This window comes from Cervus elaphus, chromosome 27, assembly GCF_910594005.1.
Source record: "Cervus elaphus chromosome 27, mCerEla1.1, whole genome shotgun sequence".
NCBI classification, from domain to species: domain Eukaryota; kingdom Metazoa; phylum Chordata; class Mammalia; order Artiodactyla; family Cervidae; genus Cervus; species Cervus elaphus.
In genome coordinates this window covers 29013022-29038573 of record NC_057841.1, presented here as the reverse complement: position 1 = coordinate 29038573, position 25552 = coordinate 29013022, and the positions used below count along the sequence as shown (strand labels likewise).

Here is a 25552-nt window from a genome sequence, read left to right as displayed (position 1 = left end):
CGCCAGTCACGATGGCTGCTATCCAAAAGTCTACAAGCAATAAATGCTGGAGAGGGTGTGGAAAAAAGGGAACCCTCTTACACTGTTGGTGGGAATGCAAACTAGTACAGCCACTATGGAGAACAGTGTGGAGATTTCTTAAAATACTGGAAATAGAACTGCCATATGACCCAGCAATCCCACTTCTGGGCATACACACTGAGGAAACCAGATCTGAAGGAGACACATGCACCCCAATGTTCATCGCAGCACTGTTTATAATAGCCAGGACATGGAAGCAACCTAGATGCCCATCAGCAGACGAATGGATAATGAAGCTGTGGTACATATACACCATGGAATATACTCAGCCATTAAAAAGAATTCATTTGAATCAGTTCTAATGAGATGGATGAAACTGGAGCCCATTATACAGAGTGAAGTAAGCCAGAAAGATAAAGACCAATACAGTATACTAACGCACATATACGGAATTTAGAAAGATGGTAACGATAACCCTATATGCAAAACAGAAAGAGACACAGATGTACAGAACAGACTTTCGGACTCTGTGGGAGAAGGCGAGGGTGGGATGTTTAGAGAGAACAGCATCAAAACATGTATATTATCAAGGGTGAAACAGATCACCAGCCCAGGTTGGATGCATGAGACAAATGCTTGGGGCTGGTGCACTGGGAAGACCCAGAGGGATCGGGTGGAGAGGGAGGTGGGAGGGGGGATCGGGATGGGGAATATATGTAAATCCATGGCTGATTCATGTCAATGTATGGCAAAAACCACTACAATATTGTAAAGTAATTAGCCTCCAACTAATAAAAATAAATGGGAAAATAAATAAACAAATAAATAAAAGCTTGCAGAAATCAGACACCTTCAAAAACACAAAACAACCAAACAAAAACCCCGACAAGTTCACAGGAGGCCCCAAAACATGTCATTACCTGTTTCTGAGGATATGAAAAGGCTTCCTTTCCAATAGTGCGAAGAACAACATGGTGCTGACCTTCCAAAATAAGCTGCTTACTGTCTTCCACTACATAAGCCTAAGAAGAACAAAACACAAAAATGTTACCCCTGCTTGGCAGTTAACCTCAAAAGTAACCAAGGCAAAATCTGCTGGAAAGTTGAGGTATTACAGCTAATATCTATCAAATACCAAGATTCATGACTGTGTCAGCATTTCTAACTTTCATTCATTCATTCAATCAATAAAGTGTCAAAATCTGCTCTGCCTCAATATAAAACAGTTGGCCTGGATATTCGAGAAACAAATCTTGAAACCTTTCCCAATCTTCTCTAGAGTGCTTAAGAAGCTAGCCTAAAAAGAACAATGCTATACCATGACACAAGCTTTTTTCTTTACTGGACTGACAATATGCGGGCAGAAGCCTTTTTCTTATAGTTGCGCTTCTAAGATGCACCAGAGTTATCACATAGTAGAGCAAAATCAGTGAGTATACAACTGTAAATCCAGTGGAAACGCCATGTCCTTGGAGATCTTAAATTTAAGTATGTAAGCTTTAAAAAAAAAAAAGGGCTTTTTTCTTCTTATACAATGGCCTGATTTAATCTATATTAAAACTTATTCCAGCATGTAATTCTTCTTCTTGAACTTCTTCTATCCTGGAGAAAATAAAATCTCTAAATGGCTCTGATACACTTAACGTCACATTACGCAAACACAGATGGTTAAATTCTTTTTTTTTTTTTGACAAGCCCAATGTTTTTTAACTATTAGACTCGACAGACTCAAAATTACTTAGTCAAATGCTATAAACATTCCTAAAATGTTTATTTTCAATTTCTATACTTATCATGTGTGGCAATTTGCCATCCGTTGATCACACTTGGAGAAGTGCTGCACTAAGGCCCAGGCAGGCCCAGGGCCTGCTTAGCATCCATCCACGCACAACTGAGAAATGCAGGAGGAGTTAAATAAATATTTGATGAAGTGACCTTTAATCGAGAGGATGACAGCTGATAAAGTCCTGACACAGGACATACATCTCTTTCAGTGGTCTCAAGGGATCAAAAAAAAATCATGCTCAATCCTATAATGCAGTCTCTCCTGCACAAAGTCTTCGTTTTTCAAAACAAACTTTTATTTTTGGTTAAAAATAATTAGAAGCTGTATTATACAACCCCCTGGGCTCTCCTTGGTGGCTCAGTTGGTAAAGAATCTGCCTGCCATACAAGAGACCTGGGTTCAATCCCTGGGTTGGGAAGACCCCCTGGAGAAGGGCATGGCAACCCACTCCAGTATTCTTGCCTGGAAAATCCCATGGGCAGAGGAGCCTGGATGGGGTTGCACAGTTGGACACGACTGAGTGAGTAACACTTTCACACTTTCACTATAGCCCCTGACAACTAATTTATCTTTTAAAGAAAAATGTTGTCCAAGGTCTTAGTTTTCTTCTGAATCATATTTTATTAGAGTGCTATGTTCCCTAAGCATCCACTCCACAACTTAAATGAACTGTCAAGTTTTCTTTCAGTCAAGGGGATCCTTTGGGCATTATCCAGAGCCCTCACTAAGGAAAATCTACTAGTCACTTTCTCAAATGAGCTGAATCACAAACTTACCACAGATACTAGCCACTACCAGACAATATCCAATCCTTTAATCTATTCAAACTTCCATTCCCTAACTAAGGAGCATCACAATCTTGGGTAGTTTTCTTCTTCTTCATGTGATCAGCAATAATAGTAGTTGATTTTCATTCAGGGTGATTTTTAAAATGGGGGATCGGGATAGGGAATAAGTGTAAATCTATGGCTGATTCATATCAATGTATGAAAAAACCCACTGAAATGTTGTGAAGCAATTAGCCTCCAACTAATAAAAAAATTAAAAAAAAAAAAAAAAAAAAAAAAATAAAATGATAACTCACCCCTGCAACCAAGGTTACTGTGGGCTCAACAATAAGTACAGAATACAGCATACATTACTCAAGATCCTGTCTTGGATATATTATAATTGTTACATGGCAGGAATCTGTGGAGTGACAGCTACAAATGCATATGGTCTATTATACATTTAATGGATGGCTGGTTTACATAAAGGGGCAATGCTACTGAGGCTAAAAATAGAATTTTCTTGACTCAAAGCTTCAAGGACATTTTATTTCAAGAAAACAGTGTGTAATTTATCCTTTAAGCATTAAGCATCTTCACCTTCTATAATCAACAAAAGTCAATTTGCTTAAGTACTGTTATTGGAACTCATGTAAAGCCCGCTTGGTTTCAAGAAAGTTTATTTTAAAATGTACAGCTTAGTAAAAAGAACACTCTAGAACATGTGCATCAATTTAAAATGCATGTTCCAATCATCTAACATGAATATGTCCCAATGTTAGGCCTCTGTATTAGACAATACAAAAATAAAACCTCTTCACATAGTTCAGGTGAATATCCCTAGGCAAGACCTTAAATTTCAGTGTAGAATCATTTCTAAAAACACATACTTAAGATAAAAAGGGTATACTGTGAAAAATAAATCTCTGTATTATAGTTAGTTAACTTTGCGTGTGTGCTAAGTCACTTCAGTCATGTCCGACTCTTTGCAACACTATGGACTGTAGCCCGCCAGGCTCCTCTGTCTGTAGGGATTCTCTAGGCAAGAATACTGGAATGAGTTGCCATGCCCTCTTCCAAGGGAACTTCCCAACCCAGGGATGAAACCCTCAGTTGACTTTAGGGGAGACCAATGACTAAATTACCTCATTCTAGTCTGCCATGTGTATGTGTAGATGGCATTTAATCTGATTTTTTTTTTTAATTAAAATGATATTTTCAAACAATCTGGAAAATTCAAAGACCAACAATTAGGTAATTATAGAAAATTTCTGTTAATTAGGGTGAGATAATCATATGGCAGGGTTATATTAAACAAGAAAGTCCTCATCTGCTAGAAAAGCAGTTTACAAAATGCTTTTATAGATGCAATATTATGGTCATTAAAAATATATAGTACAGCATAAAAAATAAATGAAGGTAAAAATAAAGGAGCTAATGGAATACAGGTGGAAAATGAACAGCAGCAAATTAGTGGCTGCTAGAGCCTGAGTAATGGGTACCTAGAGGTACGTGGTGTTATTTTTCCTTTTACAGAGTTTGAAAATGCCCACAATAAAGAGTTTAATAATAGCACTTTGCTTTCATGGAGCTTATCATGTTTTACAATATTCTCAGTACCTCTTGTAAGTAATAAGTAACAGAACAAAGTCATTTAATTTGAATGAATTTTTTTTCCTTTAGGCAAAAAAAAAAAAAAAGTCATCCGGAACTGTTAACAAAAAGTTATAAAACAGCTTTCAAACTCAAACTGGAAAATTTAAGCAGAAAAAATATACACAATAGCTTACATTTACTGTTCAGCTTAAGAATCAAGTATAAATGAGGCTTGCTGAAATAATTTAACAACACATACCTTCCACAACACCACAATATTCAAATCCACCTCATTGCACTTCTGGATTAATCTCATAACATCCTCTACTGACTGTTTTTCTGTATGCACCAAAGACTGGGCTTGTGGTTTCTTCAATTCAGAAGATAAACTCCTATAGAAGAAATCTGCACATGGGCTTGCTGAACTTACTATCTGTTAAAAGAAAATCACTTGTCTATATGTGTTTTCAATTAAATATACCCTGTCAAAATTTATATGTCTACAACTTACATATTTCTTATCAATTTGGTTGAATATAAGAAGGCCACCCTAATGCCTGAACATCTAAAACATTTGGTTCAAATTACCCTGAATCTTAAATCTAGACTGCCATGACATTAACTTGGACCTTCCAAGTATCCAGGGAAGACAAATGGGTATTCAAAGAAAACTCAAAGTTAATTGTTGAGAATCTGAAGAACAACATATATATAAATATGTATGTATAACTGAATCACTTTGCTGTACACTTGAAACTAACAAAATATTGTAAATTATTCTTCAGTTTTTTAAAAAAGTAAATTGTTAAAAAGAAAATTTTTTAAATTATTTTTTCCTATTAAAAGATTTTTTTTACTATTAAAAATAACAAGTATTTCCCAATCAAATACTTAGAAGACTAGGTGATACCCAATGAAACACAACTCAAATGAAGTTATTAGCATTAACTTGACTTTTACACTTGAAGGGAGAGAATAAGAGAAAAGGTTTTTAACAGATTCAGAACTACAGAATTTCCCCTAGTTAATGGAATACTGTGTTTCACTGTAGAATCTCGACACTTAATTTCCTGCATTATAAATTCTGTTAAGTAGATGTTAAGCTTCCAAGTTAATTATTAAATATTAATAAATACATAAGATTTTCCCCCTCAGACATGAACTTTTTTCTGGTAAACCATTGTTCACATAGTTCGCTCATTATGAAAATTACAAAAAATTTTCACAGTTATCCCATTACCAAAAAAACAAAATTACAAACAGCTTATTATTTGGGTCTCAGAACCGTTTGATATTCCCAAATCCAGGGGATCATCATCTGTATGTTCCACTATGACCACTTTTCCAAATAGATAGGTTCTTTCATATAATCCTGTTCCTTTTTTTTAATGCCAAGGGCTAAATTTATCTCCTGAGTATCTTACAATCTAAAAGAAAGCTAATGTTAAATTACTAATTAAAACAGCATATTACATATAGCATTTTTATTTGCTTGGGGGCATGACATCAAGTTGCAAAACTCAACAAAGCTGACATGTTCATCCACCAAAGAATTTAGAGATTACTAGGGTAACAGTTTTGCCAAAACAGTCAAGATACTCCAGAACTATAACTTTAAATATCAAATGCTATTAGGTTTACTTGCATACCTGTTCATTTCCAAAGATGATATCTGCAAAGGTGTATTTTTCAGAGGCCTCCGTAACTAAAAAATGGAGGAGAATAAACTAATCATATCATTGGCATGAAATAGAAAATGATCATTTTAGAAAGCGAGACACTAAAATGAATTTACCTTCATCTTCCTTACATTGTGTTGCCTTGAAACAAAACTTTCCCTTCTCTCTACTGGCAAGTTTGGCATCTAGGAAAAGAAAAGAGAAAATTTCAAAGATCTTTCTCCATTTGTAACATGGTAAAAGCTAGTTCATTATTCAGATTTCTATAGTCAAACTGGAAAACATTTTATCATTAGAAATAATGTTTAATGGCATCTGGTCCTATCACTTCATGGCAAACAGATGGAGAAACAATGGAAACAGTGGCTGACTTTATTTTTCTGAGCTCCAAAATCACTGCAGATGGTGACTGCAGTCATGAAATTAAAACACGCTTGCTCCTTGGAATAAAACCTATGACCAACCTAGACAGCATATTCAAAAGCAGAGATATTACTTTGCCAACAAAGGTCCGTATAGTCAAAGCTATGGTCTTTCCAGTAGTCATGTATGGATGTTGAGAGTTGGACTATATATAAAGAAAGCTGAGTGCTGAAGAATTGATGCTTTTGAACTGCGGTGCTAGAGAAGACTCTTGAGAGTCCCTTGGACTGCAAGGAGATCCAACCAGTCCATCCTAAAGGAGATCAGTCCTGAATATTCACTGCAAGGACTGATGCTGAAGCTGAAACTCCAAACTTTGGCCTCCTGATGCGAAGAACTGACTCATTAAAAAAGACCCCGATGCTGGGAAAGATTGAAAGCAAGAGGACAAAGGGACGACAGAGGATGAGATGGTTGGATGGCATCACCAACTCGATGGACAAGAGTTTGAACAAGCTCCGGGAGCTGGTGACGGACAGGGAAGCCTGGCATGCTGCAGTCCATGGGGTCGCAAAGAGTCGGACACGACTCAGCAACTGAACTGACTGACTGAAAACATCTTTGCTTTTCTCTCAATGAAGCAAATCTCATTCAATTCTTTAAAAGGGTAAGATTAAATCTTTCTGAAATTCATGTTCATACAGATAAACAGAAATTTTGAAAATTTAGAATCTGGGAGCCAGGGAGTACACAACCCCACCACTCTATCATTTCATTTCCTATCAGTATTTTTTCATGTGGATAATTTATATCAATATTATTATATGCACACAGTTTGCTATGATGCATTTTCCCACTATATTACAGACACATTTTAAAAGCTTATATATTTTAATGACAAGACAAGTTGTAGCTTAATTCACATTAAAGATACATTCGATTTTTCCCTATTAAACATAACCCTGCAATAAACTGCTCTGAATATATGAATCTTCTTATATTTTTGAATTAATTCCTTTGTATAAATTCCAAAATTAAGGATTACTGTGAGGCTAGGTAAGGGTTTAAAACATTATTTTAATCTTTTAAATACATGTACAATTCTTTCTAGAAAGAGTAAGTATCATTTTGCCAGCTTCAATCTATTCTGACAAGCACTAAGCACTCTCATATTACTGGCAAGATGATAAAATGATAGAAATATTTTGGAAAACAATTAGACAATACGTATCACAAGTGTGCATGTTCTTTTAAGTGTTATATGGGTTTGAAAATACACAGAAAAGCCAATCAACATACAAGTATGATTATACACAGAAAAATCAGCTTACCAACAGTAAAGGAAACAAGAAACTAGTCTATATGCTTCTGTACTATTTGAAATTTTGACTGTGACCATGTATCCAAGCACTAATTTTACAACTGAATTTTTATTTTTGTTGGCAGACGATTTGTGAAAGTTGCTATTGAATTTGTTACAGTACTGCTTCAGTCTTATGTTTTAGTTTTTTAGCTACGAGGCATGTGGGACCTTAGCTCCCCAATCAGGGATTGAACCTGTACCCCCTGCAGTGGAAGGTGAAGTCTTAACCACTAGACCACCAGGGAAGTCCCACAACTGAATTTTTTTTTAAAAAGAATATACAAATAGAAAAGATGTGGAATAAAAAGATGGGAAATCATCGACTAAGATGAGTAGTTCCATTAAAAATCATGCAATGTAATGAACGCACAATTTAATGCTTAAAAAAGTTAATTATAAGAAAGGCACCAATAATCTTATTACATTGTGGTACTGTTCTGAAGAAAAGTCAACTAATAAAGATATCAGAATTTATTCTGAAAAGGGAAAAAGCACAAACCTTTGTTTTCAGAGAGATTTACAGATTTCTGTAACTTCCAGTGTTTACTACTACTTGATACTTGTACTATATGGAATTCCTTCACACCTGCTTCACTCTATCAAAAAGAAGAGAGTCATTCAGGATTTAGAAGCACTAATTTAGTATATTTTACTGAGAAGGACACTGCTACCAAAGTCACTATCAGTTAACATAAAATGCAATTTTTATTCTGAAATAAATTAACACTATATATTTCAGTAATTGCCAGTAATGGCAATTATTTAAACTCCTCCACAAACATTCTGAAAACAGGTAAGTCATCACCTATCCAAGAAACAGATTTAATTATAATATACTTCTGGTGGCAAATTTTTAAATATTGAAAGGCATTCAGTTATTAGAATCTATCATACTGAGTTATTTATCAAAAATTATTTCTTATCAATTTTAATCAAAACCATAGCACTCTCATTTTATTTTTTCTCATCTTTCTATCACATTCTTAAGGCAAAAAAGCAACAAAGAACAGAATCCCAAAATACAATCAACTACATTTATTTAAACTGCATGCAATTTTTTTATTCTCCTTAACAAGAGCTAATTTCAAATTATCCAGACATTCTTCCTATTACAAATACTGATTTTGGAGAAGATCACCAAACAAAGTGACCTTAACAAATTAATGGAGTTGAAAGAAAAAGGACATTACAGAAGTAATAACAATTCAAATAGGTATCTAAACTGAATCAATCTGAACTAAAATTCTATTTTAATAAGATCACATTCCCTTCCTTCAAGATTTTCATTTTGATATTTAGAGTACATAAACAGGAATGGTAAATAATATGTTTGAAATGCTTTATATAAAGGAAATGGTACTGTTGGAAATGTGTAAGTGAGGGGTTATCAAGTTACTACTGAATGTGAATTTCTAATAGAACTTTGTAAATTTAATTACATCAAAAGACGTTCTCAATGGTGAGACTAGAAAGCATTTTATAAGATCTCTTTTGGGTTGAATTACTGGTATGTATGGCTATATATCATACAACTATGCAGCATATTAATACCACTAGATCCTTTTATTTGAAGCACTAAAGGATAAAACCACAAAAGCAAATTGAGAAGTAGGATATTTTTATATTCTATTCAAAATGAACACTCCCTAAATTCCTAGCTTATACTGTCTTGTGAAGGAAAAAAGTTCATTATTAAAAACAAAGTTTATTTTTAAACCAACTTACAGTATTGGTATTTTCCACATCCACAAAGACTAGCATGTTGCCTCCTCTGCCCTCCTCATCTTCAAGAGAATTACTTCTGCAGACAGTGGCTCGCACATTCAAAGATCGGCTGGTACAAATGACTGCAGTATGTCTTAATATTCTGTGACTAAAGAAGTAAAAGTTACAAATTTAATCTAAGAACCTCTCCCAGAGTTACGATTCTCTAATTCCAAATAAAGCTTTTAAAACCCATTCACTCTCAGGACCATTTATACTCTTAAAAAAACAAAGACAAATACAATAATGTAAGAGTATCTAGTTAGCCTAACTTTGGTTCAATTCTTTACTCCCAGTTTGGAAGAAAACTATTAGTCTCCCTTTTTCCCTGCTCATCAAACTCATCCATAGCACAGACCTGAAAATAATCATCATATAGTTATGTCTTGATTATGCTGCTGCTGCTGCTGCTAAGTCAGTTCAGTCGTGTCCAACTCTGTGCGACCCCACAGACAACAGCCCACCAGACTCCCCCGTCCCTGGGATTCTCCAGGCAAGAACACTGGAGTGGGTTGCCATTTCCTTCTCCAATGCATGAAAGTGAAAAGTGAAAGTGAAGTCGCTCAGTCGTGTCCGACTCTTAGTGACCCCATGGGCTGCAGCCTACCAGGCTCCTCTGTCCATGGGATTTTCCAGGTGAGAGTACTGGAGTGAGCTGCCACTGCCTTCTCCGTATGTCTTGATTATGACTCTTCTGATAACAGTTCCAAAGTTACTGGATGCTGACCAAGTACTGATAAATTACACACTTTCACCTGGCAGAGCTTTACAATTCAATCTTTATTCCCGTTTTACACATTTTACACTGTAGCCAAACTAACTATATTCAGTTTGTATCTCCTAACTTGTCAGTTTTCATCCACATATACAGCTACTTCCTGGAATACCCACTACTCTTTTGCCTATACCCTTTGACATTCAAATTCTGAAATCTTTACTTTCTTTGGAAGCTCATTTCACCACTACTACATTCCACAAAGCCTTAATGAATTGCTTTGGCCAGATGACTCATCTTCTTAAGGGGAATTAACATTTACTGAGGACTTACAACATACTTTTCCTTACAAGTATTGTATCTTTTTGTTCTCATAGTAAGCCTTTTACGATATTTTTAATAGTTAATAAATTTTTAAAAGTAGCACAACTATTCCAAGTTAATTCTGTAGAAATGACAATGGGATTAGCACGAAATACTGTTGTGCAAATATACAAGCTACAGCTCCTTGTGTTTTAATTTCTTCAGAGATACCCATACCACCACTCAAATTACTTGCTCTGCAAACACATAAATTTGGGGAGGCAGAGGAGGGCTAGAGAAAAGAAAAGTTAAAATAATTTTCTTTAAAAAGGATGACTGCAGGCAACCTGTCTTCATATACAAATGACACTCTTAATTCATGGTACCTGTGAATTTTATTATTATGTGGTAACTCTGACCATAGTACTTAGCTGTATCAAAAAACCATGAAGTTTACAGAAAGAAGCATGAAAAAGATTAATGTAGCTTAATTTTTTTCCACTTTTGGCTACTCAGATTAGGGACAACCTCAGATAAAAATTTCATGCATAATTTGGATAAGGGTAATTTCTTAGTAAACAATGACATATGTTAACAAATAATAAAATGTTTATTTGAATGGGTATATACTTTCCCGATGGCTCAGATGATAAAGAATCTGCCTGCAATGTAAGAGACCCAGCTTAGATCCCTGGGTCAGGAAGATCCCCTGGAGAAGGGAGTGGCTAACTCACTCCAGTATTCACGCCTGGAGAATTCCATGCACAAAGGAGCCTAGTGGGCTACATACAGTCCTTGGGGTCGCAAAGAGTTGAACACCACTGAGCAACCAACACTTTCACTTTTTTCATATATATGTATCCTCAATGCAGAGGTTAAATCTAAAAAATTTTATAATACTCACCGTATTTTAGGCTGCTTTTTAATGCTTTCATAGTAAAACAAAAAGTTAATTTCATGGACACCTTCTTCATCTGGCCCACGTAACCACATTGGTAGCTGAACTGAAGCTCCAGGTAGAAGAACAGTGTCAGGAAGGGGAACAGAAATCACCTCTGGCTGACTTCCTATGCCAATGCCAAAGTCCACAGAAGAAGCTGATGATACAAGTGCTGTACACACAGAGGTAGAGTCTGTCACAACAGTCTTGTAAGCACTACAGTTCTCAGAAGCCGAGGGACTCAGCGGTGTCAGAACAGCTGTGTTACCACCAAAGGTAAAGAACTCTGGACGTTTAGAAACAACCTTCAATCCAGTAAGAGGACATTTGCTGACATTGACAAATTCTACATAGGCTTTTCGGATTTCTCCACAGAGGAGCCCTGTAGGAAAATGTATAAAGAACACCTGCATTGGAGGGAAAAAATATTATTATATTGTCTGTTAAAAATTCTGAACTCTACTGAATAACACTTTAAGATGCTGTTATTTCTTTACTACAGGGTTACAAGTATTTTATTCATTCTCTTTGATATCTCCCTGTGTATGTGGTTATTAAGAACTCCATTTTTAAAAAGAGGGATAAGACAGAGACCAATGTTACTCAGTAGCAGATTTCAGAGTTACATATTAAAGGTACAATGTCAACAACTCGAGGGCCACCAGCAAAATTTTCACAACTGTGTAGATTATGGTTAAGACAAGCTATAAGTAATTTAACATGATTACATGAACAGTTATCAGTTGAAGAGTCCCTAACACTGTCAACTTAAAAAGTAGCTTATCTATTTATCCATACATCATTAAAATGAAGCGATGCACAATAGGTCTGAAAAGAGGAGAACATACAGAAGCATGATTCCACATCCATAATTTTTAAACCTGGCATCTCTGAGTATCCTCAGGGTTTCCATAACCCAATGTGTGAGGGAAACCTGATCTGACTAATGGAGACTCTTTATAGCCTTTCCCATTTTGTGCGATATTCATGTGGTTCATTCAAGCTATGTTAATGTGCTTGATAACCGGTGCTGCCACAAACCCAACAGGGGTCACAAAATGTAGATGATAAAAACACACATGCATATGTGTGATTTCTAAAAATTAAAAAAAAAAAAAAAAAAAAAGACTTTGAACACATGCCTGGCCTCAGGATTTCAGATAGGGACTGTCGACCAGTACTAAAGAGTTGGAAATATGGACTAACAAAATCATCCAGTAAGTTTAAAAGATCCACATTTAAAAGATCCACAAGCATAAATGTCAGAAGTACTCTGACAGAATCAAAGAAAGGAGGAATAAGAGGATAAAGAGTAAAGTTATAGCTGGCTGTCCCAAAGGAGTTATCAAAGTCCAGTGGAAACATCTGTGTCTTTCAATCTAAGTTTGAATACGACTTCATTCTGGCCAAATTCTTAAGGAATCAGATAAAATCAGGGGAAATGAGAAGCTTCAAAAATGGACACGAGAAAATAAGGGATTAATGCAGAAATCCAAAACACAGGTTAAGAAGTTAGGAAAAAATAAACTAAGCATAACATTATACTGAAAACACAGATAATGTACTCATTAGCCAATATCAAATAAGCTAAAATTTGTGAAGGAATATCAATTTTGGAATTGTTACATCAAAAACAACCGCAGGAGTAACCAGTGAAGTAAGAGTACTGTAAAGATGCACTGAAACACACAGATACCCAGATACCACGGGTAAGGCATGGGTAGAACGGGAAGGGTGATAGAATAGGACCAGTGATAAACCGTATGTAGGATACTGTGTATATATCTTCAGAATAAGGTTTTACTAAATAGACTATGCTGACTCTAAGGAGAACCAGTATATCTAGCCTTTACTTCAAATGCATTTCTGCTAAAAGTCCTCATAAAAAGTTGATGTTTTAAACAGCTTCAAATTTTAACGGAAAATAAGACCAAGAAACAGGACTTTCACTTCCACTAATTACTCCTCAAGATGTGTGATAGGCATATAAAGTAAAAATGATACACATAAGGCTAGTCATTGTGATTTCATCTGTAACATCAAGTGATCTGACATGATAGGCAAGTCTGGTTGAATAAATGTCATATACACAACACACTGCCTACAGAGAGAACCTGAAGGGCCTGCTCTTCTTTCTACTTTTCTATGTAAAACTTTTTTCCAATGAAATGTAAAAAAAATTAATAAGGAAGAAAAAGTTTTGCAATGACACTGTTTTTTCTCCAATAGAACTTAAAAACAAAATATTTCTAATCAGTAGATACAGCTCACAGCTGTATGCTTTCAGCATGCCACACACGTGACAGTTAACACACGGCACTTAAATTTTCATCTTTTCTCAGCTTCAGTAATTTTCATGCTCACTCTTGTTTTGATTAAGAGACTTTCATCAGATGTTGTAGACTGATTACTTCTTTCACTACTCCCTTAAAACACTTCAAACTCTATGAAATATTTCTGACATATGATATTAGGAATGGGAATATTCCATGAATTTTTTACTAATATTAAGGTATACTATTACTCATTCAAATATAATGGAAGTTCTCTTAACTAAGTTAAAAAAATCTTAAATGATGAAAACTGCCAGATGAAAGATAAAGTATGTGCAAGTATTTATTAACCAGAAATGAGTACTGACATCAGTCTGTACGTCTTCTACTTGCCCTACACATCTCTTTATTATTATTATTATCGTTGTTGTGTATCCTGCATTGACAGGCGGATTCTTCACCACGAGCCACCAGGGAATCCCCCATACAGCTCTTTAAATGCAACATAATTGTTGTTGCTATTTAGTCACCAAGTCATGTCTGACTCTGCTGAGACCCCATGGACTGCAGCCTGTCGGGCTGCTCTGTCCATGGGATTCTCCAGGCAAGAATGGAGTGGCTTGCCATTTCGTTCTTCAGGGGATCTTCCCAACCCAGGGATCAAACCCGTGTTCTCATACTTGGGAGGTGGACTCTTTACCACTGAGCCACCTGGGAAGTCTGCAACATAATTAAGCAAGTGTAAAATCTGGGCAGAAAATAAGCAGCTCAACAATACCTTTTGCTCAACACCAACAGATACCACCATTTTCATGAGCATGTTACCTTTCCCACCACTATAAGTATAGGATTAGTACCCATAAAATCATCCAATGAGAAAAAGGAAGTAACACCCAATTAAAAGGCATCATATGGACTTACAGAAGAAAAAATCACACGGACAAAAAAAAATGAAGACTAACCAACCTTATCAGTTACCAAAGAAATGCCATTTTTCACCAGTCTGATTTACAAAAGTTCAAAAAAAAAAACAAAAATAAAAACATGATAGTATCCAGTATGGCACTGGCACGAGGCAATGGCGCTCTCATTCTGAAGGAAAAGTGTCAATTCTGAGAGGCTTGCTAAAGGTAATTCTGTGGTACACTGCACAATTGATCCAACAATTCCATTTCTAAAAGTCTATAGCCTAAACTAAGTGAAGTGAAGTGACTCAGTTGTGTCTGACTCTTTGTGACCCCATGGACTGTAGCCCAACAGGCTCCTCCGTTCATGGGATTTTCCAGGCAAGAGTACTGGAGTGGGTTGCCATTTCCTTCTCCAGAGGATCTTCCCAACCCAGGGATCAAACCCGGGTCTCCTGCATTGTAGGAAGACGCTTTACCGTCTGAGCCACAGGGAAGTCCTGCCTAAACTAAAGCATGGACAGAACATTACATAATGTTTACTGCAGAACTGTCAGTAATGATGAAAAGCCAGAACCATACCCATCAATATATAAATGACTAAAATACAGTATAACGTATCTGAATAAATGCATTCCTTATGCAGCTGTGAAAGAATTTTTACTGAATGAAAACAAAGACCAGGTTTTGTTGATAAAGGCAAAAAGCAAGTCACAAAATAAAATGTGCAGTATGATTACTAAAAATATATACAAATATACAAGGAAAGGTCTGAAAAGAGAAACATCAGTTTGGTATCACTGGCGCTTTCTGATGGTGAATGACTAAGCTTCTAACTCCCCTTCCAGGGAAATCTGAATATGCAGGAGGAAGAACTTCCTTCCAGGGTTCACACTTACACTTCATGGCTGTGCCAGTGGCCTGCCTCTCAGTCAGATACCTGATTCAAGGTGGGCCACAGTTCTGTCCCAGACACTTGATATTTGTAATGAAGTGGCACAAAGACCAGAAGTTATAAGACTAATAAAGTCATATCAAAATAGGAGTCTGGGATGGACATGTACACACTGCTATATTTAAAATGGATAACCAATAAGGTCCTACTATACAGCACGTGGCACTCTGCTCAATGTTACATAGTAGGCTGTGGGAGGGGAATTTGGAAGAGAACAGATACATGTATATGCATGGCTGAGTCCCTTTACTGACCACCTGAAACTATCACAACATTGTTAACTGGCTATACTCCAATATAAAATAAAAAGTTATTTAGGAAGTAATGCTTTCTAAAGGTTTTACAAATTTCTTGGAGCTGCTGAGTCCTTATTATTCCTTGAGCTTACTGTTCTATGATGCTTTATAGTTTCCATGAGGTTATTCCAAAATCCTTTGAACTAAGTAATAGGTGTGTGTGGGGGGGAGGGTTAATACTACCTAGCATCAATTTCTATCTTTTGCAGCTAAAAGACTGCATGAAGGCAGGACACTGTGGGACACAAAGAAAGTGAAGTGAATATTGCTTTTATTCATACACTTATCTACTGCTTAAATATTTTATAAAAATTAACTCCTATGTTATTTTTATATCTTACCCAGAAAGAGCCACTGATTTTAATAACAATCAAAGTGTTCTTTTAGAAGCTTTTTCGCAACTTCTATTAATATTTTGAGGATTATATCTTATAACCTGGCTGTCACTTAATGCCAATTTGCATGATTATCTTGTCTTTGTGAATTACATCTATTTAACATTAGCTTACCAAGAATTTAAAACTGCACTTCAATATATCAACAAAGTCTAAAATTAATCTATCCAAAATATCATCCTCACCTTAGAGATAAATTATTAAGCCCATGAAATTTTAAAAACTGAAATACCTCCAATAGTGGCATTTCCTCAGTGATTATGGGATCTAGACGTCGATCAGGACCATATTTAATAGACGTTTTCTCTTCTTTTGTGTTGTTAAGTCGAGGACCTTGGATTTCTAAATCCTGTCTCCCTCGGACTGACATACTCAAGGAATGTTTTCCTGAAATAAAAAAACAATCAATGCCCTAAAATAATTTGATAAGTTAACTGACATCAAGTTAGTCTGAATATATGAGTACTGTATGTTTCAGATTATTTCTAGAAGAACTCTAGACAATTACCAATTAACATGGTTAAGCAAAGAACTAAGCATATTTTATGTTCATGCTTAACCACATCTACTACTGCATGCTGCTTTAATTTCTCATTTTCTTAGGATTTACTTACTTTGCAGAAGGACTGCACATCATCAAATGGAAAGTTTCTGAAACCTATAATCAACCAAAAAGATCTATCTGACAGAACAGCTACTCGTATTCAAATATATATACTAATCTGAATTATTTCTGGATTATAAATATACTTTCTCAACAGACTTAACTGTACCTTCTCAATAAACTACACAAAGCAAATTATAATATACATAGCTTTCTCAAAATTAAACTTATTTAATATGCATGTGAGCTCTTCCCCAAAAGCTTCCACACATTGCATGTAGGTGTGAAAACAGCGAAGGCAGACAACTGTATTTCCTGCAGGAATACTTAGAACCTATCGCTCAGTCACGTCCAACTCTTTGTGACCCCATGGACTGTAGCCTACCAGGCTCCTCCGTCCATGAGATTTTCCAAGCAAGTGTACTGGAGTGGGTTGCCATTTCCCTCTTAGCAGGAATACTTAGAACCTTTAATATGCAGAAGATCACTGTGATTTGCCCAGACCAGACGTACAAGGTAGCATTTCCATTACCTCATTTGACCCAGATCCCTATTAGCATTTTACACTAAAACCTCACTCAAATTCTACTATAAGGTACAATTTAATAGTTAAGTCATGGTCTTCTCCCACTAACATCATAAAAAATTTATAAACTATTTATTAATGCATATATTTGGTACCTTAATGAAGTAATTAGCTATAATTTATTGACAATCATAACTTTGTGGTACAAAATTAAAATCATAGGTTAGTGGGGAAGGAAAGAAGCTTCAAAAAGTTTTTAACACTCAGCTAACTTACTTAAAATATTTAAAAATTAGCAGTATTATTTGTAAAAGCATCTTCTCTGGTGTTTGTCAAGCAAGAATTATACATGTAGTAGTAAAATGCAGAATACTATACATTTAGTGGCAATTTTTTGTTTTAAAATTTTTGAATTCTTATGGATTCATTCTATTTCGGTATACGTTCCCAAAAAATGTTTTACTAAATTACCCTAGATATGCAAGCAAGGAGAAATTTCAAACTAAATTTTAAAAGAACCAATAGATTTTCCAAGGGTCCCAAAAGATTTTTCAATATTAATAATCAGCTTTTATAAATGCTAAACTCAAGTCTGCTGACTATTAATTTGTTAAAAATAGACAGCTATTAAAATGAAGAGACAGAAGTGAGGAATTTTATAGTAAATCCTCTCTCTAGTCTTGTCAACTTAAACTCAAATAGCAACATATAATTATTACAAAATAATATGAGAATGGTTTCCTGAAATTAAAGGGGAAAAAAAGGCAAGCTGTGTTAAACATGTATCTGGTAGTTTTACTCTTCAAAAATTTGTAAAACCTACCAATTCTGGGGAACGAAGAATACCAGCGTAATTCTAAACCCTTCTCTTTTTACAAAACAGAAGACAGAATTTTATGTCATTTCACATTCAGGGATGTGAAAACACTGGTCCTTGGTTCACTCTATGTTTTTATAAATATTCAAAAAAAAGAGACTATCCTAGTCAACCTTTGTACTGGCAGCAGACATCTCAACCAATGGTTAGAATACATTAATTTAGAATTTACTAAATGTGGATCAGTAACAAAGAAGAAAAATACATAGGGTAGAACCACAGAACTATCAAAAATACATCAGAAGGGAATAAAGTTGTTTTTTTTAAGCAATGGCAGAGTTAAAAATAATCCAAATTATTCATTCTTTCATCTGATTAAATGTCTTTATTAAAGGTACTTTAAACCTAATTTTAAAATAGCTCATTTCTCAATTTATTCTAAGGAGATTTACTTATTAGCTCCTAATTGTTCAGCAATGCTATAACTTTACCTGTGTGACATCCAGGAAGAGCACCAATGCCATCTACTGCCACAGAGCCCTGAATGGTGCCAAGATTATACACAACTCCCAGAATATGCAGCTCCCCTATGTGATGGGGAAAGAGCTTTAGCCTTGCCTGTGGAGATATTTAAGTCACTCTTATTACCTGTTTTCACAATATCTTAAATAGTGCAACACCTAAATTCTGTAATATTACAGAAATAAAAGCTCAGACCTAAATTTACTTAATTCTCAATTGATTTCTCCTACTGGAAAGCATTTTCTTCAAAAGAAACTTTCTAAACTCAGTAACTATAGGCATCACAACTTTTAATAAAAACCAAGATATTCTGGCCAACCAAATATCATATGAAATTAAAACACTCAACCCACAAAGAAAGCAAAACCTTTTTTCACCAGGCTTCTTAGGAAATTAACAAACTAAAAACCACTGCAAACCTACTTTCCCAACCTATTTCCTTCTATGTAATTCCAGTCTCCTAAGATGATAAATCTTAATTTTTAAGAAAACTAGAAAACAAACTAAATACACAGGCTTTAAAAATCTGTTGTCATCTTACTTTTAGAAAGGTGTGACAGAAAAGTAATAAAGTAATTACCACTTTAGATTCTTCACTATTAATTAAGAATTCTGAAATAACTTCAGTTCCGATCATTTCAGGTTCACCTTTTACCTGAAAAGTAAATTATGTAAAATATACATTCTAATGAATAAAGTATCAGATTATTAACACTGCTACATATCAACACTTAGCAACAATGACAATAGCTATAGTTAGCATTTATTAGGTTTTTACTATGTGCTAAGCAATACACAAAGTGAACAACATAATGAAACAGAAACAGTTATAGATACAGAGAAGAAACAGATAGTTGTCAGAGGGGAGGGGCTGGGGGGAAGAAAGAAATAGGTGAGTGCAATTTAACAGTACAAACTCCCACTTACAAAGTAAATGAGTCACAAGAAGTGTACAAAGTGGGGAATATAGTCAATAACTCTGTAACATCTTTGAATGATGACAGACAAAAACTAGACTTATGGTGATCCTTTTGAAATGCAAAGAAATAGCGAACCACTGGGTTGTGTATCAGGAACTAATGTAGAGTTTTAAGTCAACTGTACTTCAAAAACACAGAACAAATGAACAACCTCATGGAAAAAGAGACTAATGTGTGGTTATCAGAGGTAGGAGGTGGGGAGAGGAGCAACTGGATAAAAGCAATCAAAAGGTATAAACTTCCAGTTATAACATATAAGAAACAATGTAAAGCATAATAAATATAATTAATATTGCTGCATGTGATATAAGAAAGTTATTGAGAGAAAATCCCAAGTGTTCTCATCACAAGGAAAAATTCTATATTCTTAATTTTCAACAATAAGCATATTATCATACATTTTGTAATGAGGGAAAATAAGCATAAGAAAAGAGTAAGTTCAGCTTCCTGAACAGAAACTGCTGAAATGTTATTACAGCATTTGTTAGACTATTACTGAAACATGCTTATTACAAATACCTTTTAACAACTTACTAGTTCTTTAACTTCTTCATTATCCTTTCCACTGACATATTTAGGTTGAAACTTCCAGAGCAATGACAAATCAGTCAACAAAAGTGGAACTTTCAAAGGGTTTCTAAAAGCCACTTCCACTGTTATTGGTTCTGTAAAAGAAAAGCCTTAATTAGTAATTTTAATAAACCCTACACATCACCATATGCTTCAATTCTCTGAACATACCTTGTTTTCAAAGCTCTGCATTTCTGCCTAGACTGTCTTTTATCACTTTGTAAATGTGCATTTATTCAGGATACAGTTTTGAAATTACCTTCCTTAGAAGATTTCCCCCATAATTTTTCTGTACTCTTTGTCATTCTCCCTTCTACATTCCAAAAGCACATTGAATATTCCTGTATTAAAGTCCCCACTGCTTGGTTTTATAAATGCAGCTCACTAAGTAATAAGTACTCAATTTACTTTTGTATCCTCAGCCTCCAGTCATATTTGGCATGCAAAAAATTACTGTGAATACGCTGTAAGCAAAACAAACAAGTAAAAAACCATGAATAAAAATTCAAGTGTATCACCTTCCACAACTGCAAGGGGAAACCTTGAGTTATCTGAATAACTGTTCAAACAATACTGTGTGGGATGGAAATTGGGTGGAAGGACTCCTCTGTTGACCACCGACACCACTTGTTCCTCAAGTTCGCGCCACTGCTGAGAGGATTCAGAGTCATATTCTTGATCAAGACTTACATGAGTAGCTGCTTGCTTTTCACCTTAAAAAAAAAAAAAGAAAAGTGTCACTATTAAATATACATATTTATTAACACCTGTCCTCAAATGAAATATATTTTAAATAAAAATCTAAGGTATCCAAATAAATACATATACCATTCTTGCCTATTTTCAATTTTATCTGAGAGAAAAATATTCTCTTACTAATTGTAGCCTAATTGGAACTCAACTTGTAATACTGATGCCCTTTTCCTTCTGACTCTGACAGAATATATTTTCTTAGTGCCCACAATTTTATATGAAATACTTCAAACATACGGACAAAACATGGAAAATATTATAACAAATACTTGTGTATCAAAATTTAAGAAATGTCAACTTTGTTATAAGAAACTAAATTTTATTAAAAAAATACAATAAATGTTACAGATGAAGCTGATTTCCTCTATCTCACCTTCCCCAATTCTCTCTTCTTCATCTCTTCCACTGGTACCAATTCTTCCCAGAGCTATTCCAAAGTTGTAGCATGCACATTCATAATTTTTGTTTTCACTTTATCAAATATGAGTGTGTATATAAACAGCTCATAGAACTAGCTTATATGTTTGAAATTTATATAAATGAAATAACTTTTGATTCATCCTTCTGCAACTTTTTTCACTCAACTTTATGTTGTGGTATTATCCACACTGAAGTATACAGAACTCATTCACTCACATCCTACAGCATGAAACCAATATATGAAGGTACCAAAATCTATCAATTCATTCTGTTTCATTTGTTTACTACTAAAAACAATGCTGCTACACGTACCCTGATAAATATTTTAAATAAAATACTAAATTAGCTCTCAAAAAGAAACATACTAAGCTCCAATTAAAAAGACTTAGAATTACAAAGTTTAACATGCATAAAGACCTTTAATATATTTAAACTTTTGGCCCAGTATTGCCATTCTAAAGCTCAATGCTAAGGAAATAATCCTGAATTTTAAAAAAGTCTCAGAACAAGAACAGCCATTATATTGGCAACTGTTCGTTGCATCTGTGTACACTTGAAATTTTCCATAATAAAATGTTAAGATTCATCCACAAATATGTCCCTTACAACTTAGATTTCATATAATCAAAGAAGATGGACACCATATAGCAAATATCAAAATACTTTATATCCATTGAATGCATTACAACCATTAAAAATGTTTATCAAGATTATATAATCTGTATGAGAATTTCTTTATATTATGTGAGAAAAGTCATGATACATACAGCTATTTTGTTGTTACTGTTTTTAGATTTTAAAGCTGGAAGGAAAAGCACCAAAGTAGTAGGTTCAAGTGGCAGGATGACAAGATGATATGGTATAGTTGTTTACTTTCAAATATTCTTTAACAATTACATATTATTTTTTAGTGGAAAAAGATGAAATAACTCCAAAGAAAAAGTCACTAGGTAACAAAGCCAAATTAAACTTTACTAACCATCTGCTGGTCGTCTGTCATGGCCAAAGAAAACCCGGGTTGCTGAACTGTTAATGTATGGCAAAGGAAGCTGCGGTAAAGGGCCATCTGGGGAGAGCTGACTCACATTCTGAGAGAGACACAAAAGACGAAAGGAATTTCTGAGAGAACTCTCATCTGTCCTCATTTTTAATACACAAGCTGTTAAAGGCATGCTAAGAAAGAATATTAAGAATCACTCAGTTCAGTTCAGTCACTCAGTCGTGTCTGACTCTTTGCAACCCCACGAATCGCAGCACGCCAGTCCTCCCTGTCCATCACCAACTCCCGGAGCTTACTCAAATTCATGTCCATCGAGTCGGTGATGCCATCCAGCCATCTCATTCTCTGTCGTCCCCTTCTCCTCCTGCCTCTAATCCCTCCCAGCACCAGGGTCTTTTCCAATGAGTCAACTCTTCGCATCAGGTGGCCAAAGTATTGGAGTTTCAGCTTCAGCATCAGTCTTTCTAATGAACACCCAGGACTGATCTCCTTTAGGATGGACTGGTTGGATCTCCTTGCAGTCCAAGGGACTCTCAAGAGTCTTCTCCAACACCACAGTTCAAAAGCATCAATTTTTCGGTGCTCAGCTTTCTTCACAGTCCAACTCTCACATCCATATATGACCACTGGAAATACCATAGCCTTGACTAGCTGGCACAGTAATGTCTCTGCTTTTCAATATGCTATCTAGGTTGGTCATAACTTTCCTTCCAAGGAGTAAGCGGCTTTTCATTTCACGGCTGCAGTCACCATCTGCAGTGATTTTGGAGCCCCCAAAAATAAAGTCTGACACTGCTTCCACGGTTTCCCCATCTATTTCCCATGAAGTGTTGGGACTGGATGCCATGATCTTAGTTTTCTGAATGTTGAGCTTTAAGCCAACTTTTTCACTCTCCTCTTTCACTTTCATCAAGAGGCTTTTTAGTTCCTCTTCACTTTCTGCCATAAGGGTGCATATGTCATCTGCATATCTGAGGTTATTGATATTTCTCCTGGCAATCTTGATTCCAGCTTGTGCTTCTTCCAGCCCAGCGTTTATCATGATGTACTTTGCATATAAGTTAAATAAGCAGGGTGACAATATACAGCCTTGACATACTCCTTTTCCTATTTGGAACCAGTCTGTTGTTCCAAGTCCAGTTCTAACTATTGCTTCCTGTCCTGCATACAGGTTTCTCAAGAGGCAGGTCAAGTGGTCTGGTATTCCCATCTCTTGAAGAATTTTCCACAGTTTGTGGTGATCCACACAAAGGCTTTGGCATAGTCACTAAAGCAGAAATAGATGTTTTTCTGAAACTCTCTTGCTTTTTCAATGATCCAGCGGATGTTGGCAATTTGATCTCTGGTTCCTCTGCCTTTTCTAAAACCAGCTTGCACATCTGGAAGTTCACGGTTCACATACTGCCGAAGACTGGCTTAGAGAATTTTGAGCATTACTTTACTAGCATGTGAGATGAGCACAATTGTGCGGTAGTTTGAGCATTCTTTAGCATTGCCTTTCTTTTGGACTGGAATGAAAACTGACCTTTTCCAGTCCTGTGGCCACTGCTGAGTTTTCCAAATTTGCTGGCATATTGAGTGCAGCAATTTCACAGCATCATCTTTCAGGATTCGAAATAGCTCAACTGGAATTCCATCACCTCCACTAGCTTTGTTCATAGTGATGCTTTTACTTAATATATGAGTCATAAAATTTTACGAGGAAGAACTTTAGATATATTTATTTTGGTCCAAGAAAATCTCCTTAAGGTTACTCAGCAAATTAGTTCTCTCTGGATGCTAAAGCTCCAAATACTATTTTTCTATGTGTTTTACTTCCTAGACTCATTTTATTTATTTTTTTTTCATTTATTTTTATTAGTTGGAGGCTAATTAGTTTACAATATTGTAGTGGTTTTTGTCATACATTGACATGAATCAGCCATGGATTTACATGTATTCCCCATCCCGATCCCCCCTCCCCAAGACTCATTTTAGCATTCTATCTGCCAAAATTCTTACCCATATGGTTTCAAATTAATAAAGTAAAAAAGGGTAATTATATTCTGCAGGACAGATAAACTATTTACTATTCATGGACCCTGAGGAAAAAATTACAACTTTCCATTCTGTCCACAAAATAATGCTTTAAATTTGCTATCCTCCTGTCCAGTGAAATATTTTTTCTTCCTATTAATTTTTCTGCATTACATCAAAGTAATGTCTACCTCTCACAGATCCATACCTACTCATTTTCCATAGGAAATTGAGAGGAATGTACTTTTCCAAAGAATGGTACAATAACCCAAATGCTGTAAAGCCACTTATAATTCAAAAATACATAAGAAAACAGTCCCAAAAGCTCGTGGTATTTTTTAAGATTCCAAATACAGCCACAAATCAAATGTTTACTGTAATATTAAAATTCTCTTTTATGAGAACTGTAGAAGGGCAATATAACTCAGATTTATGACCAAAAAGCCTAGTCTGCTGCATTTTATTATGAAAGATAATTATATGTAGTCTAATAAAACCATTTGTAAGACTCTTACTAGATAGTACTGAAAATGAGTTATGCTGAAAATAATGACAAATGTAATTTTAATATCCACTGCTGAAAATAAGTATTCACCTTGTAAACATAAAGATATTCTCTGAGGAAGGCCCCTTGTTGAGCAGCAGATTGTTTACTTTCATTGATTAAAATATGCCTGAAAGCAGACACAGCATTGTCCAGTTGCCTGAGAGTGTAGGACTGTCGCCCAATGGTGAAGTTAATATGATCCTCTGCAAGAGACCAGCCTTTTCCTTTGTAAACTTGCATGGCTTGACAATAGCAGCGTAAAGCATGTTTTTTCTGCAAGAAAATATATAAAGCAAAGTATTACAATCCAAATTTCTCTGGGACCGGACACACACACACACACACACACACACACACAATCAAATAACTAGTAACGAGTTCTTCTTCTAACAGAGACTGGGATGATGAAGAAAATGAAACTAAACTTTGCAATGATCGCTAAAAACCAAGAGGTCCTGAACTTGCATGGCTTGACAATAGCAGCGTAAAGCATGTTTTTTCTGCAAGAAAATATATAAAGCAAAGTATTACAATCCAAATTTCTCTGGGACCGAACACACACACACACACACACACACACACACACACTCTCTCTCAAATAACTAGTAACGAGTTCACACACACACACACACACACAGACACACACACAATCAAATAACTAGTAACGAGTTCTTCT

General features: G+C 35.4%; 1 protein-coding gene across 2 annotated transcripts in view; it reads right to left on the bottom strand.

The window, feature by feature from the left end:
* TRAPPC8 (trafficking protein particle complex subunit 8) overlaps window positions 1-25552 on the bottom strand; it is an 85450-nt gene that overhangs the window by 12804 nt on the left and 47094 nt on the right. For both annotated transcript variants that reach the window (XM_043888920.1, XM_043888919.1), the window contains exons 13-26: window positions 24925-25149; window positions 22293-22401; window positions 20659-20853; window positions 20105-20235; window positions 19171-19245; window positions 18560-18686; window positions 16354-16508; window positions 11262-11704; window positions 9301-9448; window positions 8075-8171; window positions 5966-6034; window positions 5820-5875; window positions 4430-4603; window positions 942-1043 (exon numbers count right to left, since the gene is read on the bottom strand). In XM_043888920.1, the coding sequence (XP_043744855.1) occupies window positions 942-1043; window positions 4430-4603; window positions 5820-5875; window positions 5966-6034; window positions 8075-8171; window positions 9301-9448; window positions 11262-11704; window positions 16354-16508; window positions 18560-18686; window positions 19171-19245; window positions 20105-20235; window positions 20659-20853; window positions 22293-22401; window positions 24925-25149 (2106 nt within the window). The remainder of the gene's footprint in view (window positions 1-941; window positions 1044-4429; window positions 4604-5819; window positions 5876-5965; window positions 6035-8074; window positions 8172-9300; window positions 9449-11261; window positions 11705-16353; window positions 16509-18559; window positions 18687-19170; window positions 19246-20104; window positions 20236-20658; window positions 20854-22292; window positions 22402-24924; window positions 25150-25552) is intronic.